This window comes from Athalia rosae, chromosome 7 (genome assembly GCF_917208135.1).
Source record: "Athalia rosae chromosome 7, iyAthRosa1.1, whole genome shotgun sequence".
Lineage (NCBI taxonomy): Eukaryota > Metazoa > Arthropoda > Insecta > Hymenoptera > Athaliidae > Athalia > Athalia rosae.
In genome coordinates, this window is record NC_064032.1 from 597,512 (window position 1) to 620,491 (window position 22,980).

At 39.0% G+C, this 22,980-nt stretch overlaps 1 protein-coding gene across 4 annotated transcripts; it reads right to left on the reverse strand.

Moving 5' to 3' along the window:
- Positions 1-22,889, reverse strand: LOC105683892 (serine/threonine-protein phosphatase 6 regulatory ankyrin repeat subunit A-like). Of its 4 annotated transcripts, XM_048658659.1 has the most exons (24): positions 22,601-22,889; positions 22,282-22,406; positions 21,959-22,216; positions 21,688-21,883; positions 21,418-21,607; positions 21,051-21,297; positions 20,853-20,967; positions 20,688-20,777; positions 20,317-20,540; positions 20,006-20,237; positions 19,759-19,923; positions 19,277-19,635; positions 19,055-19,209; positions 18,714-18,992; positions 18,260-18,634; positions 16,665-18,175; positions 10,126-10,201; positions 6,871-7,009; positions 6,491-6,780; positions 5,684-5,798; positions 2,318-2,519; positions 1,971-2,163; positions 712-1,055; positions 1-169 (listed from the first exon to the last, which is right to left on the reverse strand). In XM_048658659.1, exons 1-16 carry the CDS (start codon positions 22,613-22,615, stop codon positions 18,066-18,068), a joined length of 3,135 nt encoding a protein of 1,044 aa, XP_048514616.1. In that variant the 5' UTR covers positions 22,616-22,889; the 3' UTR covers positions 1-169; positions 712-1,055; positions 1,971-2,163; positions 2,318-2,519; positions 5,684-5,798; positions 6,491-6,780; positions 6,871-7,009; positions 10,126-10,201; positions 16,665-18,065. The 4 variants fall into 4 exon arrangements, with proteins under 4 accessions (XP_048514616.1, XP_048514615.1, XP_048514617.1 ...); XM_048658658.1 differs by having other exon boundaries at positions 6,491-7,009; XM_048658660.1 differs by having other exon boundaries at positions 2,308-2,519; positions 6,491-7,009.
- Positions 22,890-22,980: the final 91 nt, after the last annotated feature.

Sequence of the window (22,980 nt, forward strand, 5' to 3'; positions counted from 1 at the left end):
TTTTCTTTTCGTTTTTTTTTTCAAATTTTTCCCAAGTCTATTCGATTACTACGTATTTTATCTGTATGCGTACGTACGACTACGTTGCTCTCTCTTCTCTCTCCCGTAGGATAACCTGCACCACGAGTGTATGGAAGTCGGAACCGGTTTTTGCGATCTTTCGCCCTTGCTGAAAATAAACGATTTTATTATTTTTTTTTTTCCTTCGTTTCTTCTTCTTCTTGTTTTTTTTTTTTGCTTTAATTTTATTTTATTTAAAACCAAGTCGCGGTTATCTTTCCGGTTAATGTGTACGTATAGAAGGAGCCGGAGACACACGACGCAACTCGCTATTTAAACAAAAAATGTTTCAGTCATAACCAAGATTCTAGTCCGTTGGCTTTTTTTTTCATTCAGAGATTCTTTGTATTGAATTTCTCGTTATGCCGTTATTGAATAGACACCCCGTATATACCGAACAATTCACTGAACCGTTTTCATTCCCATGTGGTATGCGTTTATACTTATACCTATATCGATTCTAGGCTACGTCCGCAGTAATGAAACTCGGTTGTTTCGTAATCGAGTTATTTGTATTTAAAATTAACGTCGTATTCCTTTTCTTTTTGTTCTTATCAATTTATGGGTAATGTAAATGTAGGTATATTAAAAAATTTGCGAATGTTGAAACTTTTCAAAAACGAATACCTCAAGCTTGCATTCACGACTTACTTTTAATTTATTCATTTGGTGACTCAGTTTTTTTTATCCCTCTTCTTCCATGGAATTTTTCTATAAAACTCTTTCAGTTTTTCATCCCTTTTGTCGACGGTGTAGATACTACGTTGAGGGTTGTGGATATACCGCGTAGAAAAGAATCGATCCTTTTATATTTCGATGCTCGACGACCTCTGTTTTATTATTTTAGACACTAATCCGCTTACGTCATTACCAATCTTTCATCATCATCACTATCATCATCATCATCATCATCGTCGTCGTCGTCGAAGGTGAAAATTCCATTTTAATCATCACTCTCTTAACCTGCACTTTCGGTATCTATGTAAATGTAAATCCTAAAAATGAAAAAACTTCAATTAATCAACAATTATTAGGTCCTTATTTCACAGTTTTAAATCATCGAATGTTCGTTGATCCGACCGCGTCGAATATCGCGTTATTTGTTATAAAATTTTCATTTAAATGGCGGCATATAAGTCACGGGGAAAAAAACTTCGTTTTTTAGAATATGAATAGTTAATTAACTGAAATCACTCATGTGATTGGAACGCCTTTTTTCGTCTCAATTTAAATTTGAACCGTCAAACACTCGCAGGTATGTGTCGGTAATAACGATTAACAGCATATTGAGACAACTGCCAGGTGTCAACTGGATGATAAGAAAGGTAGGCATTTGAATTTCATGAAAAAGAAAACATGAGACGTATAAGAAAAACCTGTACGTCGATTGCCGTTATTCGAAGATTATTCGTCATTCTTAAATCACATAATAAAACTAAGGCGTTCTCGATCACAAGAATAAATAGGTCGATCAATTATTTTTAGTTACGACAAACCGGAAGGAAAACAAATTTGAAAGAAAATCGAATGAAAAACTGCAACACACTCACACAGAGATAGATGCACTGCGCAAACTTTTGCGTCTTACATATTTGACTCCGAGTTTAGAAATAATTTGCACAATCTTTCACTTTTCCTTCGTTTTATAACGCTCTGTTTCAAATAAGATTATTTGCCAAACTTTTCACGGTGTTTTGTTTATAATTAGACACCAAAAAATAAAGTTTTACACACACAACGCACAAAACAATAAAGTTTTTCGTTGCCAATAGCTCGTTTGTTGTATTTTACATATCTTCTCGTATGTGTATATATATATATATATTATTTTTGTACGCGCGTATCGATAAATAATTTTAATAAATATATTCTGTTATATAGTAACAAAAAGAATAACAAAAATACGTTACCGCGCAGGCCTGCGCGATGGGCAGCACTGAACGAAACCGCTAGTTGCAACTCAATGCCGTCACCGGTGCCGAAGGTACCGTGCGCCACGTTCGCTTCTTCTTCTATTTTTCTTCTCTCTCTCGCCACTTCTTCCTCCTCGTCGTCGTCGTCGTCGTCGTCGTTCTCGGACACTCCCAGAAGAGTAAAGTACGACTGTAAAGTATGAAGTAAAATGTAGTATGCAAGGTTGAAAACTTCGTACACACGTACTTCTGTCCATCCACCTACTTATCCATACATCTATTTATACAGAAACGAAAAGAATTCACCACCAGATACTTTCCAACATTATTTCACCTGCACACACCTAGATACGTGTCGTCTCTTTCCCTCTCCGTCACTCCATCTCTCTCTGTACGTACGTCTACATATCGTTGGATTATAATTCCTCTTTCCAACATTAGCCCCCTCCCTCTCTCGCCCTTTCTCACCTGAGCCACCTACTTCCCCACCTGACAACCTACTCCTTCCGAAACTGTACCTTCTCCTCCTCGGAGTAGGTGAAGTAACTGAGGAGGAATGAAAGAAAGAAAGAGAAACGTATGAGGAAAAATATGAAAAGGAGAAAAAGAGTCTGTCGCAGTTTCCTCTTCGGTCTCAATTATTATCATTTTATCTTTCTATAGATATTCACGTACGTGTGTGCATAGGAATGTATGTTTCATTGCAGGTACATTGTTTTCGAGATTACTGTTTGATTCTCTATTATAATTTTTATATTTCTCGCTCGCTAGGAAAAGGAATAAAAAATGCTACGACGTGTCAACGTGTGATAAAAGAATTGTGGAAAAAATTGCGTGACATTGCACATAAATAAATAAGTAAATAAATAAATAGATAGAATCCCATTTCGTCACTGTGGAAACCGACGAACTTGTGTGTACACACACTCATGAGTATGCTACATAAATGGAAATCGGGGTGACGGTAAAAATTTACAGGGTTTCAAACAGAACGGTACGTTTTTGTGTGAAACTTACGTAGTTTGATGTACTAGAAAAGTTGATTATATATTTCTATGATAAAAGGCGAACGAGAGAATTATTTTATGCTTCGTGGGATCGAAGGTATTTCCTTTGTTTTATAGAATGTTAAAAAATTTACGCTATGATATTCCTATGCACCACATTCGTAGCTGTGGTTTGTTAAGTAATTATCTCGAGAGAATTTGGTTTTTTTTTACCATGCTCTCGTAACGAACGTCGTCTGTACGAAGACGCAGTGTTACTATTCTCTGTCTAATAGGCTGGGTTGAAAAAAACTTTATTGCTGGAAGTACCCCACTTGATTAATTATTTATTCAGAAAACCGATCGATTGCATGAGTAGATAATTTTGGCTTTCGGAGATGATTATATGTGAGATTACTCTTGGAGAACCAAAAAGAAATTTGATTTGTACGTTATAAAAGAAGGAAATTTTTCAAATGTGGAAAAAACATTTTTTACTTGATATTTTGAGGTAGCCCACTCGTTTTTTGAACAAATAATTAATCGAATCCAAATTAATCAATATCTAAAAATTGTCGATTGTGATTGTTTTTTACTCGTTCACTGTTCAAAATTTTTTTCCTATTATTTTTGTAATTCAAGTATAAAATCAAAAAATGACATGCTCTTATTTTTACTTAAAATTGAAGTTGAGTCGGAGAGCCCGAGCTTTGCTGGAGTCTGGTAGCCAGGAGCGTAGCGCTTTGTTGTGAGACGTCACCTTGGAGGCTGAGCAGAGGTGACGCCCCATAACAAACCGCGCGCCCGTGGCTACCTAACTCCAGCAAAACTCGGGTTTGCTGGTGAATTGAGTAATTCGAATAATATTTCGACCCATGCATGGATTGCGACGAATCAAAGTGTGTCTACGACTAAAACCAAGCGATATGTCTTCATTTTTCTGCTCCCAACAGCGAATAATTGATGATTGCTCGATCGATTGCATGAGTAAATGATTTTGGCTTTCAGATTTGGATTCCTTAGCTGATTATACGTGAGATTACCCTTGAAAAGCCAAAAAAAAATCGATTTTTGAGTGAACAAAAAATCGATTTTTGGGCCAAAAGTGAAGTAGTTTAAGAATTGATTGCAATACACTTTTCTGACGTATTTTGACCTCAGGAATCCGAATCTGAAAGAAAAATTGAACTATCTTCAAAATTGACCGAGTTATCCCCATTTTTTCGCATTTTTTGGCATAAAAATGGAGATATCTCGAAGGGAAAAAATCGTAGCTCAAATTGGACAACGGATTCGTGTTCCTGAGGTCAAATTACATAAGAAAAGTGCCATACGATCAATTTTAAAAAATAAAAATTTTCGGCCAAAATTTGAAAAAATCGTAAGGGGTACCCCTTGGAAAAATCTCAAATTTTGGGCAAAAAGTTTTATTTTTTAAAATTGATCTTATGGCACTTTTCTTATGTATTTTGACCTTAGGAACACGAATCCGTTGTCCAAATTGAGCTACGATTTTTTCCCTTCGAGATATCCTCAAATTTATGCCAAAAAATGGGATAATTCGACGATAACTCGGTCATTTTTCAAAATAGATCAATTTTTCTTTCGGATTCAGATTCCTGAGCTCAAATCACATTCAGATAGACTAAACAATCAATTTTTTATTTTTGACCCCAAAAAGCTGAAAATTGGCGATAACTCGGTCAATTTTATAGATAGGTCAATTTTTCTTTCAGATTCGGATTCCTGAGGTCAAAATACGTCAGAAAAGTGTATTGCAATCAATTCTTAAACTACTTCACTTTTGGCCCAAAAATCGATTTTTTGTTCACTCAAAAATCGCTTTTTTTTTGGCTTTTCAAGGGTAATCTCACGTATAATCAGCTAAGGAATCCAAATCTGAAAGCCAAAATCATTTACTCATGCAATCGATCGAGCAATCATCAATTATTCGCTGTTGGGAGCAGAAAAATGAAGACATATCGCTTGGTTTTAGTCGTAGACACACTTTGATTCGTCGCAATCCATGCATGGGTCGAAATATTATTCGAATTACTCAATTCACCAGCAAACCCGAGTTTTGCTGGAGTCAGGTAGCCACGGGCGCGCGGTTTGTTGTGGGGCGTCACCTCTGCTCAGCTCCCAAGGTGACGTCTCACAACAAAGCGCTACGCTCCTGGCTACCAGACTCCAGCAAAGCTCGGGCTCCCCGACTCAACTTCAATTTTAAGTAAAAATAAGAGCATATCATTTTTCGATTTTATACTTGAATTACAAAAATAATAGGAAAAAAATTTTGAACAGTGAACGAGTAAAAAACAATCACAATCGACAATTTTTAGATATTGATTAATTTGGATTCGATTAATTATTTGTTCAAAAAACGAGTGGGCTACCTCAAAATATCAAGTAAAAAATATTTTTTCCACATTTGAAAAATTTCCTTCTTTTATAACGTACAAATCAAATTTCTTTTTGGTTCTCCAAGAGTAATCTCACATATAATCATCTCCGAAAGCCAAAATTATCTACTCATGCAATCGATCGGTTTTCTGAATAAATAATTAATCAAGTGGGGTACTTCCAGCAATAAAGTTTTTCTTTAACCCACCCTACTGTCTAATCTCCTATTTTATATTATTTTCCTTGATATAGTTGATGGGACGATTCATCTAGTGCAAGAGTTGCGAGCATATAAAAGGTACGGTGTACGCAGAGACATACCTATGTATATCCAGGTATAGGTGAGACAGCCGTTACACGGCTAGCTTCGTACCATTCCCTCCAATGCAAGACCAGCAACACCGTAATCCGAGAGCCGTTATCTCATGGTTTCATTCTGAAATAGCAACTTTTCTGCAGATATCATATTGTACTTATTTATATTTGTATACTTGTATATTATACAGTCGATGCGCAACGCGAGTTATCGGTCACAGTTATTTTTCTAAATCATTACGAAATAATGAAGTTCATTCAACGACAGAAAGAGAGAAGAATAAAAAAATAAATAATCGTAAAAATTAGTCAGATTCTTTCCTTCAATCTTCACGACAATTATCGTAGAGCTGTTACGAAATACATTTTGTCATCTACATACATATGTATACCCACGTACATAGGTATGTACACGTCGTGACCTATAATAGGGTTGGGCATAAATTGACCCACATAATATATACCACAAGTATGTATAGGTGAATAACGTGGAGTTGAGTTACGAGGTAGCATGTAATAAAGAGAAAAAAAAAAAAAACTAAACGTGACAACAATCAAACTAGATGCTGCGATATATGCGATTCTAATGTAGAATGACTTTTTTCTTGCCTTTTCAAATTAGCTCGGGACGTTCCACTTACCTAAATAGGTAATTGATTAATCGTATCGTATCATCTGTTGATCGTGAGTCACGACGCACCTATGTAGGAAGTATGGTACGTATGTATAAAACTATAAAAATTCTCGTCATTCATAAACCCAGGAGGAGGGACATCTGGTGCAAAGCATTACGCGAATAAAATTAGGTCTTACCGTGGAGAGGAGGGGCGGATCGGCTTGAGCTTTAACTTGTCGCGTAACCCGTGTAAACAACAACGACGACGAAGTCGAGTCGAGTCGATGTTGATGACGACGAATACGTGGTGAAGTTACAAAGGTGTGGGTCGAATCTTGAGGTCAACAAATTTAACCTCGTATCTAGCAAACCTGCCGCCACAACGATAAGATCGGAATCGAAGAATTGACATCGTCGTATTTCATTCAACGATTGTGTGTCCGTCTCAAATCCCCCGATGTGTTTTCCCGTTGTTCCCCACATTATCCTGTGGGAATGTTTTGTTGGTATATGAACACATGTGTACGTACAAAAGGATTTCCTACCGGGATATTTTCTCGCGTGGACGGATACATACCTGTGTATATGGCGTCAACCGAACTGTTCGTCAAGATTAAGCACTTATCTCGTCGCATGGCCACTCCATAAAATCCGTGAAAATCCCTCCTCCATCTCCGGGAACCCGGATGACCCGTGAGTTCCGAAGAGACTTGAGCCTGGAATAGTCGTATGTATGTACTTACTCGACATCGTATACGTACAGGTACAAGGTATATATAAAATATATGAGATACTTTATCAAGATATTCGGTGGAAGCAACGATAATAATAACGGTAATAATAATAACTATGGTTTTCCACGAGATTTTGGAAAATAACGAAACCCGCAGTTTATATACCTATATGTAGGGACGTTTGCGTAGTACGGGTACACCGTACCTTCTTCCCAAGTTTCTAAAAGCACTTTCAAAATCAAAACTAATTATCATACCTTAATAGAGTTTGTTACATCTATACGAAACTTTATAATGAAAATTAGAAACCTGAATTAACGATAAGGGGTGGACGTTTACGCAGGTCGTATGATATGGGTACGGTATGGTATAACTGCTGCTGCTGTTGCTGCTGCACGATCATACACCGTTGTATTGAAAAACAAAAATCTTGACAAAATTAAGAAATAAAATCGAAAATTCTTTGTTTTCCAAATTATGTACACAGGTATACACACACAACACAGTTCAGGGGAATCTACATATTATTTTACATTATTTATTTCATGTATATATATATATTTAATTTATACATATCATTTTGTTAATGTTGTAGTTTTTTCTTTTTATCTCTTGGTTCTGTGTATTATGTGTGTGTGTGTATATATATTTATGTATATATATATTCCCATGATACATTACATACACCCATTTATCGTTATACACATATTATCTTATCGATACATTTGGCATGTGTAATAGTTATAATATAATTTACATATAAATCATATATACAAATAATATGTATATATAGATTTTATGCTGTTTTACAGAATATAATTTATATACTATGTACGTGTGTGTGTATATGTTATCATCATCATCATTACGTACTATTCGTGTAGTACATAAGTATATACCTGTGTATCTATTCTTCTCTTTCTTTTCACTGTTGTTTTGTGTGTCTGTTTTTTCTGTTATTTTTTTTTCAATGTATATAATATTAATTAGTCACAATTAATTGACACATAATGACAATAATAATAACAATACGATTTTTCTATTAATTTATTTTTTTGTTCCATCGATCTAGTTATTCATCTTCTTTGGTTTTCTCACATATAGGAATGAAACTGCACATATATTATCATATGTATATCGTATTTCTCGTATAATATATAATCATACATATACTGATAGTATGTAGTTTTTTTTCTAAATTTCTATAGGTACTGTTTTTTGGTTTCCATTCTCTATATGTTCTTGGTTTTTTTTTTTTTTTAGTTTTTTATTCATCAAATTTGTTTCGACTTAATTTTCCCATTCCTTCCTTCTTCACCACCAGATGTTTGCTATTGTCTTTCATGTCTAGTATTTCTATTCTTCGTTTCCTTCTGGGTTATTTTTTTTCTAATTTTTTAAAATCGTCATCCCGACGTATCATCCTTATTCATTGTATGATTAGATTGATTTTTTCCAGACAAAATTTATAATTTCAAGGAGAGACGTGACAATCTGATTGGAAGATGTGGCTGGAGATATCCCCATTCAGAATGCAGCTCTTCTTCTCTTTTTGAATTTTAAAAGAATTTTCGTTTTCTCTTTATCGTTAATTTTATAGGCGGAGTCGACGCGACGCGATGAACAATTTTTTTGCTTTAATTTTCTTTACATATATTTGAAATAGCGCATGACTATAGGTGTGTATATGTCTATATAATTTATAATAACAATGATAATAATAATTATTATTCCGAATGTTGCGAAGCTCAAAATTGTACCAATATATAACTTTCAAATTTGACTACCACTTTTGGCACTTGATTCTATGATTGGGCGTTACTAGGCTATTGTAAAAGAAAATATTAGAATAGAAAGTTCGAAGTTCATAATAATTGTTTCTCTTCTGCACTTTCATCTACGTACATGTATATCGTATGTATTTAACGAATTTCTAAATTACTATCGTCTCAGTAAGAAAATTGATAAGCAAACGAATGAAACTATAGAATAATAAAAATGTGGTAGCCAAACGTTCGATAGCCGTTTAATCTTGCCATGGTCGTTTATATGTATACTATATACCTATGTAGTCGCGTGTAATAATAATTTGAATATAAGTTTCATTTAAACGATTACATAATTTCATTTAGAATCATTATAATTAGAACAATAATGATGAGTTGAATTTCCTTTTTTCTTTCATATCCGATTGTGAGTTTATATTTAATTTATGCATATGTATATGTGTATATTTATATTTGATATGAATGTATGTAATTCTTTTGAGGAAAAAATATTCGCTGATATTTTTTTATCCATATTAAATGGAATTGAAATTTGTCAAGTTCTTAATTTCTTTTTTGCTTTCTATAATTTTTTAAAACTGATCGATCGTTGATCGTTTCATCGATTATCTATGATGATTTCGATACGGTATATATTTCAATTGTAGTTGCGGTTGTGGTTTATGGTTTTTTTTTTTTTTTTTGTGGTTTCTTAATTTTCATTTTGTTGTTTCGTTTTTTTTCTTTTTTTTTTTTTGTTTTTCTGTTTCGGAAGAGTAGATCTACGGGTTTCCTTATCCCCATTTTTGGAAAAGTCCCATCCGTTGACAGCGGCAATTAGAACCCCACAAGTTACAACGACAGCTGGAGTTGAAGCAGCAATCGTTCGGTCGATGATCGCAGTTACCCCCACGGGGCACACAAGCGCGTCTGAACAAATAAATCAAAGACGAACGTCTACCCGAGATTAGGATAATCAGAATTTAAAAATAAAGCTTCACACCGACACACGCACCTAAAACTACCCAGGTAACGCGCTACGCTACGCATTAATAAAATTAAACTTAAGCTGGGGAGAAACGAAGAGGTCCTGGGATCGTGGATCGGGTGACCTTTGAAATACGACTAGATACGACGTACGTGCATTCCATCGTCGTACGACGTCACGAACGACATGCAAAGATGAAAAAGAGAAATGAATGAGAAATTGGAGAAGAAAGGAAAAAAGAATCAAAGTTTTTGGTAACTATACGACTACGATACGTACTCATATGCAATAACGTTACTGTTCTCAATTTGAAATATATCAACATCTCAACGGAGTTAACTCACTTTTGTTGGGCTACGTGTAAAAGTCGATCCAAAGCGTTGTCGGAATAATCCCCAGTTTCGGCGAGTCCATCGTCCTCTGTAAAATTGACGTTACTTTTACATTGAGTCTTTTGAATGTTTAACCGGTTTTTTTCTCTTCGTTCATTCGAAAGACAAATTTTATTCAACTATAAAAGAGCCCTGTATCTCAATTTCGACTCGATATACCCGGTCCCCACGGCCCACCAAATTTTACATTCAAATGACAGGGGGGGTTTTTTTACTTTTGGCCTTTTTTTTTCGCCCCACTCGGGATGGAAAATTGGCAGGGCCACGAGGGAGCTTTTATAGGATTAAAATGTTACGTTCCCAATTCTCTCGGTTTCACGAATGCAAAAAAGACATTATCAGTAAGGACCCTAGATTGCACGGGGTGTACGCGTACATCAATCCACGTCGAGTCCCACTTGTTGGATACGTTAAAGTCGTCGAGTGTCGATATTGCGCTATTAAATTATTAAAGCGAAGCGTACGTTATCGCAACTTGTACGCCTCGTACATCATCGCTCAATCTATTTCGATCGATTGACTTTCGATAAAAAAATAACGAGCGATTATTCGTGCGTGATTTTCTCTCTCTTCTCGTTTCGTCGTTTCCCCGATTAAGGAATATTTTATCATCCCCCAAAATCAAACGTTAACACTCACCGTCGTCGAAGTACGGATTAGCGTAACCACAGTGATCGGCTAACACAACGAAAAAAATGCAGGCGATCGCTATCAAACCGGTCTTCATAATGCGCTCCTGATTCTCGAATTATTCGACAATTGTACTTCTAATTAATCTATCTTCTCCCTCGCTCTACCGTCCACCGTATTTCAATGGAATTACAGGTGATTTTCAATGGATTTCAGAAAAACAAAGGTACAAAAAAATCACACAAACTCTCCCCTAAATAATACGCCGTATGTATCGTCACTCACTTCCTAATTTACCATGTAGCTAAGTACAGGTATATATTACTTTTCTTTCTGCCCTTTGAATAAATCTGATACAATTATTGTTAAAATTGTATATTTTTTTGGTATACAACAACCCCCTAAATATATATATACAGATACGTATATTATTCAGCGTTTTTCTTCAATTTCTCTGTCTCTCTATCAGCCTCTTTCGATTCGAAAAAAAAATAAAAAAATCTCTTTTCGGTTTATTTTACGCAACGAGCAATGAAAATTTTTTGTTCGATCTCCCAATTAATGTTATACTATTGGTATAATAATGATATTACGTATAATATTTTTATTATACGACTCGTTAGCGGGTTGCTGCCGGAGTTGCGAGTGACGCGCGCCACCAGAAATTCACTCTTATATAAACCTGCGGGTGACGAAGGGACGAGGTTCTGGGTAAGGGTGGGGGGGCGTGGCTTGCCACAATTTTCCCGTGGGTGTTGCGTCGCGGGGACGAACTCCGTTCCCTTCCAACCCCCCGGTCCCTGCCCTCCAACCTTCCGGCCCCGAACCCGAACCCCGTTCTCCCCTGACCCGCACCCCGTCCGCGAGGGAACGAGGGCCCTTTGAGAAGAAGGGAGAAGAACTAACCTCGGGGCGGAGGGAGGGAGGGAGGGAGGGAGGGGGAGGGATTAAGGGGGGTGATGCAGGGGGTGGGTACGTATACGCCGAAAAAGCGACGACGACGACGTCTATACGCTTTCTTGTACGTATTCAAAGAAGCAACTGGTGACGTGACGACCACCCCGTATTTCGGAATGGGAGGGGAAAAGAAAAAAATTCAAGAAATTACCCCGACACTTTGCTCGTGTGTAAGTGTTCCTGCGAGAAAAAAAGGAAAGTTGAATAATTTTCGAGAGTAAGAAAATCAGAAGAAACATCAAAAACGGCTCTCGAGAGGGATCTCTGCGAGTATGGGTGCTCAAGCGCACGTATATTGTGTCAACTCTCAACGAAATATGAATTTTTCAAATTCCACGCATTGTTTTCTCTTTCCCTTCTTTGGGCTTTTTTTTTCTCCTTCTGTTTCAATTCGCGGGGATGTTTTCTTCGAGGGGTATATACGAAAAAAATTATCACGTTGTTTCAGATAAAATTAAGGAGCGGGATAGTATGCATGAACAACGATAACGGTATTGAGAATAATTACGAATTTTTTTTTATTAAATTAATGAAATTCTTTTCGTTGATTACTTCGGTCGTTACGGTGTGTATGGTATCTCCCGTGTACACCTGTAGATATTTATTAACGTACAAAATTACGCCTGTACATAATTTCGAGGGCGAGTGTTGGAAATCTAATTAATAATATCTACCCTAAACTTTGCGTATCGTTGAAGTACATCCCCTTTCGGCGTACCGTATAGAGGAGATATTTGCGGGAAGTTAATTATGGGTATCGCAAAAGAAATAAGACTCGCTAAAAATGATACAGGTAAAATAAATCTCCCGATGGAGAAAATGCACGGAGGGATAAATCCGACTTTTGTACAAAATCAAGATAAATCGTCTCGATATAAACGCCGCGAAGATTACGCTAACAACGAAAGTTTGAAACTGCAAGACGCAGCCTCCGTATGATAAGTTGTTATACGTATCGCACCTGGTACGATATCCCGGTGCAAAATTTTTTCTCAGCCAATTTTTGCCAATCTCTTATCCTTTAACAACGAAAGGTACGACGTGAATCGTACGAAAAGTTGTCGCGCGGAGTCGAGAGCGAGGGAAAAATTAACGACAAGAGGGGTAAGGACAACGGTACGGTTGGAAGGACATTGATATAACTTTGGTTTTCCGAATGACCACTCGATCCGCAGGACTCACTTCCCGCGATATTTTTCCCTCGATATACACGTTTGTCTACCTGACAATAAATAAATGTGAGGCACCCGATACGACATGGATGGGCGAGGGCCACTTCGGATGTCACGAGTACGCGGAAGGGCTTGATAAGCCCGGTCTCATCTCTCTGGATTCTGGAACGTCCGAAGAGAAGAAAAAAACGGGCAAATAAAATAGAGAAGAAAAGTGAGACGAGAAGGGGGGGGAAGAAGAAAGGCGAATTGATGTTTGTCGATCAAACAAGGAGAAGAGAGCGTTGGATCAACGTCTACGTCGTCTGTTCACATTTAACGACGAGTCCGTTCTACGTGTGTTACCTATACGGTAGGTAGGTAGGTAGATAGGTAGGTACGGAGAATGGGGATGAAGATTTAGATTCAGATGATGTGAACGAATAAAGCGAGGCGATAAGGGAGAAAAAAAAATGAAAGGGATCTCGATTGTATCGCGTACGTGCGTACACCGTGTACACGTACAAACGTGCGATAATGTATATGAATAGTGAAATAGAGGAATTACGGGATAGGGGCATATATATAGTGACGTCAGAAACGGCGAGAGGTTGCCATGGAGACTTACAAAACGACGACGTGTACATAGTAGACGTACATGCATATGAATATAATGATCTATCCAACGGCACCGAATCAGCTTTTCCCCCTGCATTTCGCTCATGCGGGGTCCTCGCGCTTCTTCCACATTTCCTTCCATTCGCTTCTTCGTTTTTTCTCTCGCTTTTATCTCGTCTCCGTTTCAACCACCCCGTACACGCTTCGACGTACGTACCCTACGCGTTCTGCGGATACTCTATTACGATAAGAGTTTTCCAAACTAAATTTCAGAAGCTCGCAACCGAAGACGTACATAGGGTTTCCCCTTCATTCGATTTATTCGCCTTTCTTTCTCTCTCATTTTACATCCGTACAAATAGCTCGCCCCCGGTATTCCGTCAAATTGATAGAAATTCATGGATCGTCGACTTTTGATTTTTAATTTTCTACGATCAATCGTTAATCATTTTCTAATCAACGCGGTACGGTTATCGTGTATATTTATCATTCGATTTGGTCGGAGAGTATTCTATCGTTTCAAATATTCATCATGATTATGCGTACGGATTATAAATTATACGGAATCGTGAATTACAGAGATTAAAAAAGTAATTACATTCATTCAAAATACAGGCATGGGAATATCGTCGTTTCACGTTTCGCATCATCATTTACATTATTTATTTTTGTTTCCATTTATTCGGTTTCTCTTCTTTATTCTTTTGCCTTCGAACGTTTTTTTCTTCCGTTTCACCCTTATTTTTTTCTCGTATTTTTAAAGGAGGGGAAAAATTTTTAAAAGTCTTGAACAAATATTTTTCCACCCTTACGAGGTACACGGTACTTTATGCGCACGGGGTATCTCGTATACGTGGACAAAAATGAGTTGAAAGAAAGGGAGAAAAAAAAAAATAAAACTCCCAAGACTCGTCAATGGAGGATGATCCATTCTAATAAATTGAAGGAGAGTAAGCGCAATGTAGTAATTGTTGTTTCTGCTCACGTTTTGCAATATACTCTACCGGCAATACATTTTATACGTGTGACGCATTTTATCTTTCGACTTATACTGCAGACTTTTATTTACTTTTCCCTTTTTTTTCTACGTTTGTTCACGTATTTGTTTGTTGTATTTTTTTCCGTGTAGAAGGATAAGAATAAACGAATAAATAAAATAGTAAAAAAGAAATAACAGAAGTAAAAACAGTTCGAACAAGTGGCATAAAATAACCGACAATAAAGGTGGTAAATATGTGCCCCGAAAGCGTTTTTGAAAGAGCTGAAGAAGTTGAGCGGAAAAACCAAAGAGGAAAAGAAATGGAAAAAATGGAAAACAGAAATATTCCATTCGGGAAAATATTCCAGTTTTCGTTGAAAGAAAACATATATGCGTAGACATTATATGGACACGTATGAAAGTATATGTACAAGATATGTACAATAAAAACTTGTATTGAAATAATATATTTCAAACGATATTCTCCCTCACATATACCCATGTACGATCGATACGTACGTATTATTTTTTATATAACGACGAGACATTTGGGAGAAAAGCCACGATGTACATGGAAATATTTCGTTTCTTTAAACCCAGAAGAGGCCGATCTACGTGGACAGCTCGATGATTTTTTTATCTTTCCTTTTTTTGATTTATTATAGAGAAAAAGAGTAAAATATGATATAGATATGAGATCGGTAATTGGACAATGTTTACGATGCACTTGGGGATCCTATTCCTGGATATTCCCCTTCGTCTCGCAGGGATATTTTTATAGCTTTTTCATTTTTTTATTTTTTCCTTCGGCGTGGCTCACTTTGAGACACGGTAACCAACCGCTCGCGTTTAATAAGCTACCGGATACGCTGCAGACGACATAAATTGGACACCCCGTAGAGCTGTGTGTATGCATGTATACGTTCGTCAAACTGCACCGCGTATGTGTACGTGTGTACCTTTTGTCTGTGACTCTGTTAATTTTCGACACCTATTTTCTTTCCACTCTTTGATAGTAATAACGCGCGTGTACTTTGGACCGTTACGTCCGAGCCGACCGGGATATTTAGAAAAATTTTGACCTTTCGAAAGAGTTTCCGCCATTATTTTCTCGCGTTTCATCATATATTAAAGCGGAGGTTAATGAAATCCCTCGCTAAAATAGAAACCTCTGTAAATATAGCTTTGTGCTTCCACTGGCTCCGCATCTAGACGCGATATTTGCCATTCGCCAACGGCAGCGACAGAAATAGGGGTGGGTTGGCGCGGGACAAGGTGAACCGACCGAACGCGTTCATCAATTGGTAAGAAGATGAAATTCAAAGTTAATCAGCTGCTCTCCTACTCTGTTCGGTAATTATACTGGATAGGTTTTGGAATTCGGCTAATTTCGCGTTAAAGTCTATGGGCAGGTCGACACTTTCATCGTCGTTAGGAACCCGTTTGATTGGGGCTTTAATCATCCGCCTCGGTGACCTTTTGCACCTCGTTTTATCAATGTTCGAGGTGAGGTGACTCGGGGGGTTATAATAGAACGCGGTTATAATTACACAACGATTGAATGAGAAGGTCGAATTAGTTTTTCGCCATTTGCCCGATTCGCCCTCTCTGCGGGGTGCTGCCGTTGAATAGGCAAATTCCCCAAACTCCCTTGTCCCCGTGAATTCTATGGGGCAACGGTTGGAATCTTTGGACGAGTTAATAACCGTGTCCATAAACCGTTGATAAATATAATAACCAGCGGGGGTACGTACGTCGCAGGTTACGGTAACGAACACCCACGCGTAATAAAACAAAACTTATTCCGTCACATCGCCTTTAACGGGCCAAAATTCGCTCAAGATATTCGCTACCCTCGCAATTCTACCCGGCTGCTGCCCAAACGTGTTATGCACGCTCGAACAAATAGCAGAAATATCGACTCCGAGGGTGGGGAATAATTAGGGATGTGAGAAACTTCGACTTTCTTGATCCCGATTCACCTCCGGGATCAAGAATCAAAAGGCCTCGAATCCGCCAAAATGGGGACGATCGCCGAACGCCTCAATTTTCATTATCGACTAAAAAATAATACGATCCACGTACCCCGATGATCGTTTTTCGTTACATGGGGTCGAAAATTGGAATATTTGATAGAATAATGCCAGTTTTTTTACCTTCCAACTACGGAGGACTCCTTCTAGCCCGCCCGCCATTAGCCAAACTTCTAACGTACCTCGAGCGTGTGTAATATTCGCGGTCAACAATTCGCTCTCTCGAATTTGGTTTGAACCGTTTCGCACGGTTAATTGAAAGGGACGCTAATTAGGCGGTTATAGTTTACTAATTCGGATTATATACTGATCACTGCGCGAGATAAATAACACAATTACAAAGTTTCGATAAACCGTTAATATCTCGAACGCGCCAAACTTAAACAATTGCAATCAACAACGCCTACCGCCATCTAACGGAATAAACAAAATTCAAAATCATTTCGGCGGCGCCACTTTCCAATGATCTCGGAAGTTATGCAAATAAGTAAATTAACTAATTAACAATGAATTAAAGAAAGATCAACAAAATTTGGGAAGAATTTGAAAAATCGGGAAAAATGCGGACAAAATCCAGAATTTAAATAGCGGTGGAAAATGGTTTCTTATATTCGATGAGAATATTTTATTCATAAGAACGTTGTTTATGTACGATTGCAGCATGCCTTAAGCCTAGCAGATCTCTGCTATATATACAATTGATAATAATCACACACGCTCCAAGCAAACCTTACAAATTTGATAAATACGAGACAATTAATTTACTTTTAAAAAATTTATCCTACGCACTCGAATCTATCGCCGCAATATCCTCAGATTACGAACTAACTATCCGTTACTAAATTATTCATTTTATCGTCCGTTAGGGAGACTATCAAATTGTAAATCTGCGCTTTACAAATTACGATTTGTCATGAACCGCGAATTATCTAATCAATTGGTAAAAAAAACAGATCCTTCTAATTATTATCGATGCTAAGAATACAACCTTAGTTTTTTCGCGGTGTGAAAGCTCTCATAAAATATACATAAGAAAATAGCTATGCGCTAGCTAATGTTAATATTTTTTTATACTCGGCTAACGTATTCACACGATTTTTGCTTATTTTTTCAATTTGGCTTTTTTTTTCATAGCAATATTCATTCTGGTATATACATCTGGGTTTTGACGTAATAATGTGACTGTAAAATAATTAGAGATCTCTCCGAAATATCGGTAATTTTTTTTCTTCAAATAGTTGGCTATGGTATTATCATATTAAGCCTGATTGAAAAAATCAAGTCGCGGCAAAGTTAAGTTTACACTTGATTTTCACCAAGCTTTTGATCAAGGCAAATTTCTTTCATATTTAAAATCTAACATACCCCCAACAAAAAATTGGCAGATGATTAGGCGAAGTGCAATAGTTGCATGCTGTACCAGTAACGGTCAGTTCTATGGGACCTATCGGAAGACATAACACAGCTCATGGCCCACGATCAATAATTTTTCAGGCTCGATGACGAAGCCCCTCATGTCTGTCATCAATAGAATTCCGAATCTGAACTATGCTGAGAATCTCCTGATCGATTCTTCAAGTAAGCTTCAGACGTTTGCTGGATGGAAGTTGTTTGAGTGGCATCCCAATTTTGGCCTGTAATAAAATTCGATCGTATAACTGCACAGATCTCTCTGTCGTAGGAAGTGTGCGGTCTGTGGTAAGCTCGAGATAACGTACCGTTTGCAGCAAGTATGGTAGCTAGGCAGCGAGCAACCGTAGGGTTCGGAGCACAGGCAAGGGCTGGTGTGAGCCCATCGGCATCAACTGCAACTACACTGGCACCCTGCTGTAAGAGTCTGCGAGTCACGGAAACTAGACCGTTTCGAGCCGCAAGGTGAAGCGGGGTTCTCATCTGCTTGTTTGCCATATTTATCACCGAGGCACGTTGCTGTTGTTGTTCCTGCGCCGTTTCACCTTCAACGGTCATGCCGTTTATGTGATCTAATAACACCAGAGCAGCTGGTGACTGGCGTCTTTGACAGGCCAAATGAAGCGCTGTATTTTTATTGGCATCTACGGCTCTCACGTTGGCGTGCCATTCCAACAACAATTCTGAAACAGTGGAGCTGGGCAGCTAGAAAAACATCGCCCGGCATTCAGTGTTATATTATGAAATGGGAAATCAGCTCACCAATGGCGTTGCATTGCCCCGTAACAGCGGCACTGAGCAGTGGAGTTCGACCCGCATAATCCGGGGTTTCGAGACCTGCCTCCTCTGAGCCAACCGCGGTCAAAATTAAACGAGCACATTCGGCCGAACCAGCGCTCGCTGCTACGTGCAGAGGCAAACGTCCTCCGGGTGTGTCCCTTGGCGTGGCTACCGCTCTACCACCAAATTTCCTGATCAATAATATCAGACAGTTGGCGGAGCCTTGATAAGCAGCGCAGTGCACCGGCGAAAAAGGATTTCCTGAAAACAATCGGAATCCCAAGGTGAGAATACAGCCGTTACCTAACCTACGACTCACCCACCTTCCAGAGAATCTATCACATTTTGCTCGAGAAGATAGACGACACAGTCGGAATGTCCGTTATAGCATGCCCAATGCAACACGTTACAGCCCTGATCATCCTTCAAGGTAGCTGCTTTGGGATCGGCTTCTATTAATGCCGCTAGGGCTGACCGGCTGTGACAAATAATGAAAAATCGATTGACAAATTTCCACGAATTTTTTTTAATTATTGTTTTTTTACCTGCCACATGCAGCTGCCAAGTGCAAAGGTGTTTTCCCATTGGCATCTTGAACGGCCACGATAGCGCCATTTTTTAAGAGGAGATCCCCAAGCCTGTGGTGCAGTCCTTGAATTGCTGCGCGAAATAATGGAGTATGCTTATTTATATCGGGCAAATTGCAATCGGCCTTATATTTTAAAAGCAACACGGCACAATCAAGGTGTGCATTTGCTACTGCCAAAGCCAATGCGGTTCGTTGTTTGGCATCGCAACGATCGATAACCGAAGGATCCTCGCAATTTTCCAATAACAAAATCAAACATTCGGAATGACCAGCTGCAGCCGCGCAGTGCACAGGAGTTCTTCTCGTGATGGAATCCTTGAAACAATTTACCAATTCTATCGATTATTTTCCATATGATTACCTGAATCGCTGAACTCAAGCAAGCTTGACTGCGACAAACTCAAGCCCACATAACCTAATATCGTAACAGTGTTTTACCTGTACTGAGACGATGGCATTACGCGCTAGTAAAAGTTGTACGCATTCCTTATGACCTCTGTAAGACGCCAGATCCAACGGTGTTTTTCCAGTCTCTTCTTTGATGTTTGTGTTTGGAAATAGAGGCAACAGAAGTCTCAAAATTTCTGCATGCCCATGGTAGGCCTATTCCGGGGAGTTAATTGACCCATCAATGGATAAATGACTAAAAACATCGAGACAAAAAAATAAAAAAATAAATATATACCGCGAGATGTAGAGGTGTGAGTGCCGGAGATGGTGGATGATGGCTGTCCGCCGAACCTGTCGCGGATGTAGCCGACAGATGAGGGCTAGACGGATTGCAGGGTGCCGATGCCTGAAGCAACGCTTCGAGGGCGGGTTGATTGCCACCGGCAACCGCATAATGAATGGCTGTGAATCCACGTTTATCCCGAAGTCTTGGATCCGCTTTGTGTTTGAGCAGATACTGGACGCACCTACGATGACAATGTTCATCCAGATTGATCAACTGGGCAAAATAGGTAAACACACCAGAGGAATTTGCAGGTTACTTACTGTGATTGGGAATCGGCAGGGTTCGAGGATGCAGCTGCGAGATGCAAAGGCGTCGCACCACCGGCATCCTGGGCATTGACGTCGCTGACGAATCCCACCAAGGTAAAAACACAGAGATAATGCCCTTGACCAGCTGCGTAATGCAGTGCTAATCTGTTTTCATTGTCGGGTAGCCGAAAGTTTGCACCACTCGACAGGAGCAAATCTAGGCACTCGACAGACCCCTAGATCAAATGAGAGTAATTTAATAATCTTAATAAATCCGTCTGATTTTCAGGAGCAATTATTTGAATTTCTCATGTCATAAAAGAACTCTCGGGTTGTCGTAACGACATCGTATGTTTAAGATACCAACTGAACGATCTCTGAACCTTGAATGCAGCCAAGTGTAAAGGTGTACGACCCCTGATGTCTCTGGAATCCATTCGCCTGTTATCCGCTTGCAACAGTTTTCTGCATACCTAGAAAGAATTTTAAATTAACTAACTTAGATCCGAGTGGACAGAATTTATCAACGACTGTTCCGTGCCGCTTACTTCTATGTGGCCAGCAAGGCAACTCAGGTGAAGTGGGGTTCTTTGATCGGCGTTTCTTGCGGCAGGTGAAGCGCCACGTTCGAGTAAAGTCGTCGAAAGACACTCATGACCATACCTGAATTACCATAAAAATTAAATCCTACACAAACGAAATTTGACTCTCCTTGCAACATTGAAAGGCATCAGTGTAAAGCATACCACGCTGCTATATGCAAAGCTGTATTGCCATTCTTATCACGCGTGTCAACCGAGGCTTCTCTGTCCAACAGACTTTTTGAGCGTGTAAAACGGCCATGAATCGCAGTCATATGCAACGGGGTACGACCATCCTGAGATTGTACGTTTATTTGAGCACCAGAATGCAATAAAACCTCCAAGCACCACACGCAATGCGTGCTCGCAGCTGCGATATGTAGCGGTGTCTGGCCACGATAATTCACCGCTTCTGCGGGGGGAAAAAGGTAACGAAGCTATCGTGGTTATTTGTTAATAGGATATGCATATACAGTAGGAGCCAAAAATAGCCCTGAATCGGAATAGCGTTGCGAAATCAAACTCAACTTACCAATGTTCGCATTGTGATTGATCAACTCTGTGACCGCGTTGGCATGTCCGTTGAAACATGCGATGTGCAAAGGTGTATTGCCGTAAACATTTTTAGCCTCAAGGTCAGCACCTGCTGCTATGATGATACAAACGCAATTAACTTTCCCGGATGCCACAGCTGCATGCAACGGAGTGTACAACTCTCGGTCCTAAAAAATCAAGATTCATTGAACCGACTCAAGTATACATTATTGATCATTTTCAAGTAACATCAAACCCTGGACTTTACCTTGACGTCGACAGAAGCCATGTTATCAACGAGCAGTTTAACGATAGCGTCATGCCCCATGTGAGCGGCATAGTGCAGAGCTCTCCTTTCTTTTTTGTCACAGGCATTGACCACGCAACCAGTTTGAGACACCAACAGCTCCGTCATTTCATAATGCCCATTGTAGGCGGCATGATGTAAACTAGTTCTACCACCCCTAAAACCAACCGATTCTTACAATTTCTGTTTATTCATAGATTTTCATGATCGAAGACCAAACTGAGTAACTGACCTATCTGTGATATTTATATTTTGCAGAGGTATGAGGCTTTCTGCGCACTGTACGGCATTGTTTGCGGCGGCAACATGAAGTGGCGTTTGCCAATTGCGATCCCGAATATTTACATCTGCCTGATGCATCAATAGAACATTGACGGCACTCCAATTCCCAGAACGACAAGCCCTGTGCAGCGGAGTCAGCCATTTGTTGTCCTTGCAACTAACGCTAGCTCCTCGTGATATCAGTGCCTCTATTATCGCCGGATCTCCCCTGATGAATAAACGAAAAAAGTAAATTAGAACAAATTCTGTTTGGGACCGGTTCGAATACCTCACCTGAATGCAGCGGCGTGCAGAGGCGATCTTTGTTCAGCATCTCTCAAGTTGACAGCAACTTGCTGCATTAAAAGAGAATTAACCTGTTCCAAGTTACCATGGAATATAGCTTGGATTAACGGGGGCTGAAAATAGACAGAAAGATGCACAGGGTGGCGAGGGGGGAGGGAAAGAAGCGAGTATACGGAAGAACAAAGTTTTAATGAAAATCAAAAAAGCCGACAGTGAACCGTAGCTATGAATCATCATAACCTGATTCGAATAACAGAGTTTCGTAAAAGTGACATTTGAGTTTTGGCGGCACACCCAGGGAACTTACCTCATCGCGAAGCATTTTTAATTCATTTCACTCCAACCCAACGGCCTAGAGGCGTGAAAATTCAATCGAAATTTTATCATCGATAAACAAACAAACTGTCAGGCACTGCACGTTGCTATTCTTATAGCGAAATGTTGATTGACGTATTCCTTGATCAAATTCATCTAGGAATGAATAGTGAATCGTATATGAGCTGTATCGACGTTGATCTATTATTTTATGACCATGTTATGCAAATGACAAGGGGAAAACTGGAAACAGAGGATGCATCGTCAGACCAATATTTTTAGCTAGCCATCATCCGCCAGCATCTGCCTTTTGATTCATCCGCCCCCATCGTCGAATCGAATAACTCGGTGACCGCTATCGAGGGATGGCAA

Excerpts from the sequence above, each read along its gene's own strand:
- LOC105683892 (XM_048658659.1), bottom strand. Across the intron at positions 22,217-22,281 it reads CTGCACGCCGCTGCATTCAG|GGGAGATCCGGCGATAATAG; the intron begins GTGAGGTATTCG and ends TTTATTCATCAG. Across the intron at positions 18,176-18,259 it reads TACCATACTTGCTGCAAACG|GCCAAAATTGGGATGCCACT; the intron begins GTACGTTATCTC and ends ATTTTATTACAG.